Here is an 11,204-nt window from a genome sequence, read left to right as displayed (position 1 = left end):
TCACAAACACCGCTCTAGCTCAGCTCCCGTTAATCACACAAACTACACATGGTTGCTATCTACGGATGCACGAGAAATAGACTAATCAAATGGTAGAACCCAGTAGTCTGTAGCTCAAACACACACTGTTTAAAATGGGTTCGAAGTCTAAAGATGCCTCTGCGATACGGTGGGACTCATTGGGTTAAAACATTTTGTCAACCCTGTCTTTTATCTACTTCAACAGCAGACGGCACTCATAAACCTGTTTTTGATGTGTCTATTCCTATTTGAACTAGCTATTTCCTTTCTGAACAAATATAGAACTCAATGACGGCCTAGGAACAGTGGGTTAACTGCCTTGTTCAGGGGCAGAATAACAGATTTTTTTACCTTGTCAGCGCGGGGATTTGATTTTCCAACCTTTCGGTTACTAGTCCAATGCTCTAACCACTAGGCTACCTGCCCCCCTGCTGTTTTGGAGAGCAGACTTAAAATCCGACAGGCCGGTTTACAGGACACAGATTTAGTCTAGCCAAGGACTAAGATGCACTTTCAATGGAGAATCTCAGTTGAACATGCCTTTTAGTCCAGAACTATAGGCTTAGTCCATGTCTGAGAAAACAACCCAACAAGTATAACGAAAGCACCACTCACCACCTCAAAACCCTCCTCCACAGGTAAGACATACACCATGATTGGTCGGGAATGCTCCACACAGAGCCTGGGTGTGGCTCCCTGCGCCATCTCCTGGCTCTTCAAGCTCATCGAGGAACGCAAGGAGAAGGCCGGGGCACGCTTCTCGGTCCGTGTGTCCGCCGTGGAGATCTCCGGCCGGGACGAGGCGCTGACCGACCTGCTGTCCAATGTGTCCACAGGCAGCCTGCAGGATGGCCAGTCTCCGGGGGTGTACCTGCGCGAGGACCCCATCTGCGGGTCACAGGTATGGAGCTGGTTGGCTGGTGGGAGTGTGTGTGTGTGTGTGAGCTTTGGATGGGGAGTTCTAGAGAAAGCATTTTAATAGTTTGTGACAAACCTAGCATAAGCTATGTTCAGCTGTATTCTGACTTAATAGCTAGAATTTTTGCGTTCGTTGTGTGGTCCTTTCTCAACAATAAATCACCTGTCATTGAATGCTTCAATTCTTTAGCTACCTGGGCTCTTGTGATGCCGCTTCCATCTGACCTCCTCAGACAACCTCTCTCCCTCCCTGGACCCTCTCTCTCACCTCTCCCTCCCTTTGTGCGCATATCTGACCCCCTGATCACCCAGGAGACTCCCTCCGCCGGGCCAGAAATGTGTGCTGTTCGCCCAATTAGCTAGACCCTTCTAATGCAGTCTCTTTTCATCTCTCTCATTTCACCCCACCCCCCCTCTCTTCTTTTCTTTCTTTATATCTATGGCTGTCTCTCTTTATTTCCCTATCCGTCTCTCCCATGTTCTTTTGTCACCTATTTGTGTCTCCCTCTCCCTTTCATTCTCGTTCGATCTGTGTCTGTGTGGGAGTCTCTCTTACTCTATTTATTCATCTCCCATTTTCTCTTCCTCTCTGTCTTTACCTTTCCAGCAACTCTCTCTGTACCTCTCCCTTTCTATCTCGTGCTCTCTCTCTTTATTTCTTTCTCTCTCTCTCGCTCAATTCAATTCAAAGGGTTTTATTGGCATGAAAAGCTTTTACAACAGCAGGAACAGTAGGAGGTACAGTACTAGTCTCAGTAGTATTAGTATGAGTAGTCTCTTTTCCTCTCTTTCGTTCAGTCTCCCTCATTTTTCATCTCTCTTCTCCCCTCAGCTACAGAACCAGACTGAGTTGCGTGCGGCCACTGCAGAGCGGGCAGCCTACTTTCTGGACGCAGCCCTGGAGGCACGAAGCACCAGCCGCCCTCACTGCGATGAGGAGGAGAGGAGAAACTCCCACATGCTCTTCACCCTCCATATCTACCAGTACCGCATGGAGAAGAGTGCCAAAGGAGGAAGTGAGTAGGGTGGCTGTGTGTTGGGGATGGTTGGTCTGGTGTGTGCACTTAGTAGACCTGGGTCAAATAGCTATTTGTTTTCTTTCAAATACTTGGTTTATATATATACTGCTTGGTTTGACTTGCCTGGCACTATTCAACCAATGGAATAGCCCAGATAGTGTAAACCCACCAGAGCACACTGGGCAAGCAAAACTTTTTCTAGCGAGTTAATTTGACATTCAATGCGCAGTCTACCCGTGTATGCATTTCATCAGTCATCAGAGGTTACATAATGAAGGTGGATGATAGTTGAAATATGGTGTCTTATTCATGTGATGACAGTTAAATATGGTGTCTTATTCATGTGATGGTAGTTAAATATGGTGTCTTATTCATCTGGACAGTTAAATATGGTGTTTTATTCATGTGGACAGTTAAATATGGTGTCTTATTCATGTGATGACAGTTAAATATGGTGTCTTATTCATGTGATGACAGTTAAGTATGGTGTCTTATTCATGTGATGACAGTTAAATATGGTGTCTTATTCATGTGATGACAGTTAAATATGGTGTCTTATTCATGTGATGACAGTTAAATATGGTGTCTTGTTCATGTGATGACAGTTAAATATGGTGTCTTATTCATGTGATGACAGTTAAATATGGTGTCTTATTCATGTGATGACAGTTAAATATGGTGTCTTATTCATGTGATGACAGTTAAATATGGTGTCTTATTCATGTGATGACAGTTAAATATGGTGTCTTATTCATGTGATGACAGTTAAATATGGTGTCTTGTTCATGTGATGACAGTTAATATGGTGTCTTATTCATGTGATGACAGTTTAATATGGTGTCTTATTCATGTGATGACAGTTAAATATGGTGTCTTGTTCATGTGATGACAGTTAAATATGGTGTCTTGTTCATGTGATGACAGTTAAATATGGTGTCTTGTTCATGTGATGACAGTTAAATATGGTGTCTTGTTCATGTGATGATAGTTAAATTAGATATCTTGTTCATGTGATGATAGTTAAATTAGATATCTTGTTCATGTGATGTTAAATATTGATCTGGAGCTCCACATTGACCACCATATTGATGCAGATAAACCTTTGAAAGATAATGGCGTCTTTAATTTGCTCGACGCTCAAAGGAACCACTCTGATCAGCACAATGAAAAACCCTTGCCCTTTTATCTGGAGAACATATTTCACATGTATCATTAGTATGTTAAGACCTGCTGGAAAGGCTAGGCCATCCAGCAAGTCTATTATCTCTCTCTCTCCCGCTCTTCCTCTCTCTCTCTCGCTCTTCCTCTCCCTCTTTTTCTCCAATCCAACTTGTATTAATTAGCTTCATTTGGAGTTGCTGATAAGGCCTTAGCAGGAATACTAACAAGGAAGGCTAGCTCATTTTCATTATACGCTGCGCTAGCCTACCTGTCATCGCCGCATCCTCTACATTAGCTGCTGTCATTAGTATTTCACACTCCCGTCGCTGCAATGCGGGGGTAGACAAGGCACACGCTGTCCGGAGCCAGAATACATTTCAATAGGTAATGAGGCTTGAGTCCTCTTTCTGGGAATGTTTATAGAGCAGCACATAAAAGGGGAGGCTAGTTTGTATTCCCGGGTTCCGGGGAGGGTTGTCACTCTAGAGCGCAGGGGATTGTAAATCTTGCTGACGCTAGGTTAATCTTCAGCCCCACCACTGTATTAAATCAGGACAGGATTACTCTTAATGATATGACTCAAAGTTTTCATACCACTGACCTAGATGAGCTCAAATGGGAAGGAATCTGTCCTCTCAACCGTAACTATGTCTTTTATCTGTGAGCAGTTAGCCCCCGAAAGTGTGAGCCTTTATGATTGTCACTTCTGAGCCGACTGTCCATAACTCTTGATTCATAGATACACACGGCGAGGCAAGGCATAACGTGACCACGCCCAGAGTAGGGTACTCCCTTCACTCCTTTGTTAAATTGCCTACTTTAATCATAACCCGACAACGGCTGTTTTTTTAAAAACATTCTATAAACATTTTGTATATGCTATGTTGGTCATTTTAATATAATTCCATGTTGTCTTAATCAACAAATGATATCATACCAAAAAACACTTGAATTCTAAACGTAAAAATGTTACCATGAACAGCTAGACTGTCGCATGGAATGTACGTCACGATTATCAGTCAAAGAGCCTTTCCCAACAGATTTTCTCCAACTATCTAACTAACCCTGCTTTTAAGATCCCGAAAAGCTGTTGCATATTGTTTTTGTTTGAACAATAGTAGGAGAAAACACCACCAAATTAAGTTTCATCAACTTCCCAAGGACCAGGTTAGACAAACCTCATGGTTTCAGGCTATTACGCCGCAATGTTGATAGAAAACTGTGGGCTCCGGTTACTCAATACATTTATACGTGTGTTCGAAGCACTTCATCACTGGTAAATTCGTAACACTTGTTTGTATCTAACTAACTATGTGTATTGCATAAAGATTGCTAGTCATCTTGTAGTAAGGACTAGTGAGCTGTATCCATCCAAATAACAGCTATAATATTCTTCTGCATTTGGCTATATTTGCAAACCTGGATATTCCGCTGGTTTCGGTCATTTGGTAGGGTTGTCTCCCCAGCTGGTCTGCGGCAAGATGAAAGGACATATAGGCAAGCCAACAAGAATCAACTTTTCTAAATACTTAGACCGTCCAAGGGCAGGCAAAGACTGGAAGTAGTTACTTGACATATCTAAGACGAGCAAATTAGATCGAGATTAAGTTAAACATTAGACAGCTAACGTCAGTTAACCGGCGAAAAAGCTAGGGGTAAAGAAACAGTGATGTAAGTATAATACAACAGCTTTCCTAGCTTTACTGTCAGTGTTAGCAGGTCGGATAACAAATTAGTGGCAGAATAAGTATCATGCAAATAATTTGTTGTTGTGACAGCCAAGTACAGTGCCTTCGGAAAGTATTCAGAGCTCTTGACTTTTTACACTTTTTGCTACGTTACAGCCTTATTCTAACTTTTTTTTTTTAAATCCTCAGCAAACTACACACAATACCCCATAATGACAAAGCTAAAACAGGTTTTTAGAAATGTTTGCAAATGTATTAAAAATATAAAACATAAATAACTTACACTGCTCAAAAAAATAAAGGGAACACTTAAACAACACAATGTAACTCCAAGTCAATCACACTTCTGTGAAATCAAACTGTCCACTTAGGAAGCAACACTGATTGACAATAAATTTCACATGCTGTTGTGGAAATGGAATAGAAAACAGGTGGAAATTATAGGCAATTAGCAAGACACCCCCAATAAAGGAGTGGTTCTGCAGGTGGTGACCACAGACCACTTCTCAATTCCTATGCTTCCTGGCTGATGTTTTGGTCACTTTTGAATGCTGGCGGTGCTTTCACTCTAGTGGTAGCATGAGACGGAGTCTACAACCCACACAAGTGGCTCAGGTAGTGCAGCTCATCCAGGATGGCACATCAATGCGAGCTGTGGCAAGAAGGTTTGCTGTGTCTGTCAGCGTAGTGTCCAGAGCATGGAGGCGCTACCAGGAGACAGGCCAGTACATCAGGAGACGTGGAGTAGGCCGTAGGAGGGCAACAACCCAGCAGCAGGACCGCTACCTCCGCCTTTGTGCAAGGAGGAGCAGGAGGAGCACTGCCAGAGCCCTGCAAAATGACCTCCAGCAGGCCACAAATGTGCATGTGTCTGCTCAAACGGTCAGAAACAGACTCGATGAGGGTGGTATGAGGGCCCGACATCCACAGGTGGGGGTTGTGCTTACAGCCCAACACCGTGCAGGACGTTTGGCATTTGCCAGAGAACACCAAGATTGACAAATTCGCCACTGGCGCCCTGTGCTCTTCACAGATGAAAGCAGGTTCACACTGAGCACATGTGACAGACGTGACAGAGTCTGGAGACGCCGTGGAGAACGTTCTGCTGCCTGCAACATCCTCCAGCATGACCGGTTTGGCGGTGGGTCAGTCATGGTGTGGGGTGGTATTTCTTTGGGGGGCCGCACAGCCCTCCATGTGCTCGCCAGAGGTAGCCTGACTGCCATTAGGTACCGAGATGAGATCCTCAGACCCCTTGTGAGACCATATGCTGGTGCGGTTGGCCCTGGGTTCCTCCTAATGCAAGACAAGACAATGCAATTTTAGTTATTTCACGTTGCTCTCTGTAATTATTCTGGCTGCTTTGGTGATATTTTTGATGGTAGCTGCAATGTAAAACTATGATTTATACCTCAACTATGCACATTTTCGAACAAAACATAATTTTATTGTATAACATGTTATAAGACTGTCATCTGATGAAGTTGTTTCTTGGTTAGTGACTAATTATATCTCTATTTGGTCGGTTTTGTGATAGCTACCTATGCGGTAGAAACATGGTGAAAATATGCGGTTGAGTCTTTGGCTATTGTGGTTAGCTAATAGAAATACATATTGTGTTTTCGCTGTAAAACATTTTAAAAATCGGAAATGATGGCTGGATTCACAAGATGTTTATCTTTCATTTGCTGTATTGGACTTGTGATTTCATGAAAATTATATGATATCCCTGTCCCGTTAGGCTAGGCTATGCTAGTCAGCTTTTTTGATGAGGATGCTCCCGGATCCGGGATGGGTATTAAGTAAGAGACTCGATATCCTGTTTCCATTGATCATGCTTGAGATGTTTCTACAAATTGATTGGAGTCCACCTGTGGTAAATTCAATTGATTGGACATGATTTGGAAAGGCACACACCTGTCTATATAAGGTCCCACAGTTGACAGTGCATGTCAGAGCAAAAACCAAGCCATGAGATCGAAGGAATTGTCCGTAGAGCTCCGAGAAAGGATTATGTCAAAGCACAGATCTGGGGAAGGGTACCAACAAATGTCTGCAGCATTGAAGGTCCCCGAGAACACAGTGGCCTCCATCATTCTTAAATGGAAGAAGTTTGGAACCACCAAGACTTTTCCTAGAACTGGCCACCCGGCCAAACTGAGCAATCGGGGGAGAAGGGCTTTGGTCAGGGAGGTGACCAAGAACCCAATGGTCACTCTGACAGAGCTCTAGAGTTCCTTCCAGAAGGACAACCATCTCTGCAGCACTTCAGCAATCAGGCCTTTATGATAGAGTGGCCAGACGGAAACCACTCCTCAGTAAAAGGCACATGACAGCCCGCTTGGAGTTTGCCAAAAGGCACCTAAAGACTCTTAGACCATGAGAAACAAAATTGTCTGGTCTGATGAAACCAAGATTGGACTCTTTGGCCTGAAAGCCAAATGTCATGTCTGGAAGAAACCTGGCACCATCCCTACAGGGAAGCATGGTGGTGGCAGCATCATGCTGTGGGGCTGTTTTTCAGCGGCAGGGACTGGGAGACTAGTCAGGATCGAGGGAAAGATGAACGGAGCAAAGTGCAGAGAGATCCTTGATGAAAACCTGTTCAGGACCTCAGACTAGGGCGAAGGTTCACCTTCCAACAGGACAACGACCCTAAGCACACAGCCAAGACAACGCAGGAGTGGCTTCGGCACAAGTATTTGAATGTCCTTGAGTGACCCAGCCAGAGCCCGGACATGAACCCAATCAAATATCTCTGGAGAGACCTGAAAATAGCTGTTCAGCAACGCTCCCCATCCAACCTGACAGAGCTTGAGAGGATCTGCAGAGAAGAATTGGAGAAACTCCCCAAATACAGGTGTGCCAAGCTTGTAGTGTCATACCCAAGAAGACTCAAGGCTGTAATCGCTGCCAAAGGTGCTTCAACAAAGTACTGATTAAAGGGTCTGAATACTTATGTAAATATGATATTTCATGTTTTTATTTTTAATGAATTAGCAAACATTTATAAAAACCTGTTTTTGCTTTGTCATTATGGGGTATTGTGTGTAGATTGCTTAGGGGGAAAAACGATGTAATTCATTTTAGAATAAGGCTGTAACGTAACAAAATGTGGGAAAGGTCAAGGGGTCTGAATACTTTCTGAAGGCACTGTATGTTAGTAACGACAAGTGAAGCTGCTGAAAACATTTATTGAAACATCAAAAAAAGTGTCAGTAGTTTGCTTAAGTTAGGCTAATTACATGGGAGTGAGGGGAGAACCCTACGGGTGTACCCTACTCGGGGGCGTGGTCACCTCGCCATGTGTATCTATCAGGCCACCTCTGTCAGGCCCCTATGTCTTTTTCATTGTGTGCCACTTAAAATCCCTGCTGTGCTCAGTGGGCTCAGTGCCCCCTGAAAGTGTCATTCAGTGTACCGGTCATTTAGCACAAAGCTAAATAGGGGGATGTGAAGTTTGAAGTGGTCCATTCAATGTGAACTCCTGAGCTTGTTTTTTTGTGCTCTAGTGAAAGTTCAGGTTTTATTATTTACCATCTCTCCTCTTTTTCTCTCAATTTCCCTCTCTCACACTCTTTCTCTCTCTCTCTCTCTCTCTCTCTCTCTCTCTCTCTCTCTCTCTCTTTCTGTCTATCTCTGCTGTTTTCTCTCTCTCTCATAAAGTGTCTGGCGGCCGCAGTCGTCTGCACCTGCTGGATCTGGGCAGCTGTGAGACAGACATAAGTCGGACCCGGGAAGGAGGTGGAGGCCAGTGTCTGTCGCTCTCTGCTCTGGGAAACGTCATCCTCGCCCTGGCCAATGGGGCCAAGCACGTACCCTACAGGTATGTCTGAAAACGAGGGACAAACGCTAGTGAATAATGATTTTTCACGTACCCTACAGGTATGTCTGAAAACGAGGGACAAACGCTCTTGAATATTATGTTTTTTTACGTACCCTACAGGTATGTCTGAGACGAGGGACAAACACATGCTCGTGAATAATTGTTTTTTTCACAATGCCAATCTGAATGTGTCTGTCTTATGTCTGTGTGTCTGGCTTTGTGGCATGGCCTTTTTATCTCTCTCCGTTGTTCTTCCCACCTCACAGGAAAAATCTATGAAGCCCTATTAGCCTGTTTGGATGAGAGAGAAGTTGAGGGAATTAGCGAAGCACCAACGTGGGAAATTATTGACAGTGTTATGGTTCAGGGAAAGGGTGTATTCCGGCTTCAATGAGATGAGGGGGTTTGGATTGTAATATAGAAGATTGAGTCTGTCAAAAGGAATATGTGGAATGAGATGTTTTTACTTGAGTCTTAGACAAGATCAGCTTTATTTATACACAGTATAGAGTAGGGTGGGCTTTATGAAAATGTTTCTTGTCAATTTAAAACTAGCTTTCATGGACCTTTCACACATTGCCCTACTTACAGACAGAACATGAGGAGGTAGTTGAAACGGAAAGTAGTAGTTGAAAATGGTAAATGAGATCTCGTTCCCGCTGCCTTTTGCCTGTCTATGCCTAATCCTTTGGTACAATTAGGAATGGTTGCTGTGATCCTGGGAGGTTTAGAGGGGAGTGGGTCACGGCTACACGGATCTGGTGCTGGTCCTTTTTTGGGGGGCTAACGAGGGGATTTTTGATGTATTATTCAGGGATAGCAAGCTCACCATGTTGCTGAGGGAATCTCTGGGCAACATCAACTGCCGAACCACCATGATAGCACACATCTCTGACTCACCAACCAATTACATGGAGACGCTCACCACCGTACAGCTGGCCTCGCGTATCCACCGTATGAGGAAGAAGAAATCCAAGGTAGTAACATTTCAACAAGCTATTTCAAGGCTTCCTACTGGGGGAAAAAACTGGTTGAATCAATGCTGTTTCCAAATCAGTTCAACCAAAACATTCAGTGTGTTGACGTTGAATCAACGTGGAAAACTGATTAGATTTGCAAAAAGTCATCAACGTCAAGGGAATTTTGTATTTAAAAAAAAACCTAAACCTAATTAAAATTAAAATTAAAACCTACATTTTAACCTAAATCCAATGACAGGTTGACATTTTTGGTTGATTTCACATTGAATTCACATTAGTTGACAACTCAATCAAAATGTAAATCAGAACTAGATGTTGAACTGACGTCTTTGCCCAGTGGGTTTTGTTTTGAATTAAAGTGTGTGTGTGAGAGTGCGGTCATCTGAATCCAGAATGTGTACGTGAGTATTGGGTCTTGCATCCATTAAGATTTGGATCAATACATTCATATTCCATTCTTTGCATGGTCTCCATAGATAAAGACTTTATTCTTCAAGCATCCTTTGGTATCGCTCAATTAGAGAATGTCTGAAACGTTTGAAGGATTTCCCAGGGTAATAATGACTCTGCCATAGAAATAATTAAATCTATAAAGTTCATCTGTATTTCTTCCAAAGGAAGGGCTGTTACAGCGATAATTTTCTCAGTGTCTTATGCTATATAATCAATACTAAAGAGAATCCAATATATGCCCTGAGATTTGGAAAGCATACCTTCAACATAATTAGGCAGATTGACAGCATGTATTTATATTTTATAGACCAGGACACCATAGGATACATAAAAGGATTTTTACACACATTTTCATGTAGCCTTTGGTTTGCACTTTTAACCTTGAATGGTATTGACATGTGGTTTCCAATAAATTGAAAGTCTAGGAATTGAACACTGTTTATAATTCGGCTATTGAATCCCTACCGCAGACAAGATTTGAATGTGTGTTCTCTCTCCTGCTTACAGTATGCATCCAGCTCCTCTGGTGGCGAGAGTTCCTGCGAGGAGGGACGAATCCGCAAACCACACTTGAGACCCTTCCACCCACGAACCGTGGCTCTTGACCCCGATATGCCCACATTGCTGTCCAGCGACCCGGACTACTCATCCAGCAGTGAGCACTCCTGCGACACGGTCATCTACATCGGTCCTGGTGGGGCCACCATTTCAGACAGAGAGCTCAGCGACAATGAGGGCCCACCTTCCTTTGTTCCGATCATCCCCTCGCTGAACAGGAAGCGCGGGAAAGACACCCAACGCCCGGAGGTGGAATACTTCAAGTGCGACACGTTTGCTGAGCTCCAAGAGAGACTGGAGTGCATTGATGGCAGCGAGGGCCCAGCTGCCTTGACTGGGGAGGGCAAAGGGGCACACATAGCCCCAAGGACCAAAAGCCCAGAGGAGGCTGTGTCCCCCAAGACTGTTAAATCCCCCTCCCAAAAGCCTATCATTAGCACAACAACCACCCACACAGCTCCCGCTAATTCTGAGCAGGAACATTCCAAATTGTCCTTAGATGGAGGGGTCCCAGAGAGTCACAAACGGACAAGTGCAGATGGGGAGAAGGTTCTGGCCTGCGTGGTTAAGCCCAGCAGGG

The 11,204-nt window shown here is 43.9% G+C and overlaps 1 protein-coding gene across 1 annotated transcript in view; it reads left to right on the top strand.

Annotated features, from left to right (window-relative positions):
* The window catches only part of LOC120024256 (kinesin-like protein KIF26A), a 141,757-nt gene that overhangs the window by 113,705 nt on the left and 16,848 nt on the right, over nucleotides 1-11,204 (top strand). Inside the window, exons 9-13 of the mRNA XM_038968450.1 lie at nucleotides 660-922; nucleotides 1,772-1,955; nucleotides 8,474-8,633; nucleotides 9,448-9,610; nucleotides 10,574-11,179. Coding sequence (XP_038824378.1) covers nucleotides 660-922; nucleotides 1,772-1,955; nucleotides 8,474-8,633; nucleotides 9,448-9,610; nucleotides 10,574-11,179 — 1,376 coding nt within the window. The remainder of the gene's footprint in view (nucleotides 1-659; nucleotides 923-1,771; nucleotides 1,956-8,473; nucleotides 8,634-9,447; nucleotides 9,611-10,573; nucleotides 11,180-11,204) is intronic.

This window comes from Salvelinus namaycush, chromosome 29 (genome assembly GCF_016432855.1).
Source record: "Salvelinus namaycush isolate Seneca chromosome 29, SaNama_1.0, whole genome shotgun sequence".
In the NCBI taxonomy this organism is placed as follows: Eukaryota; Metazoa; Chordata; class Actinopteri; order Salmoniformes; family Salmonidae; genus Salvelinus; species Salvelinus namaycush.
The sequence above is the reverse complement of the archived record's forward strand: the minus strand, read 5'-3'. Positions and strand labels throughout refer to the sequence as shown.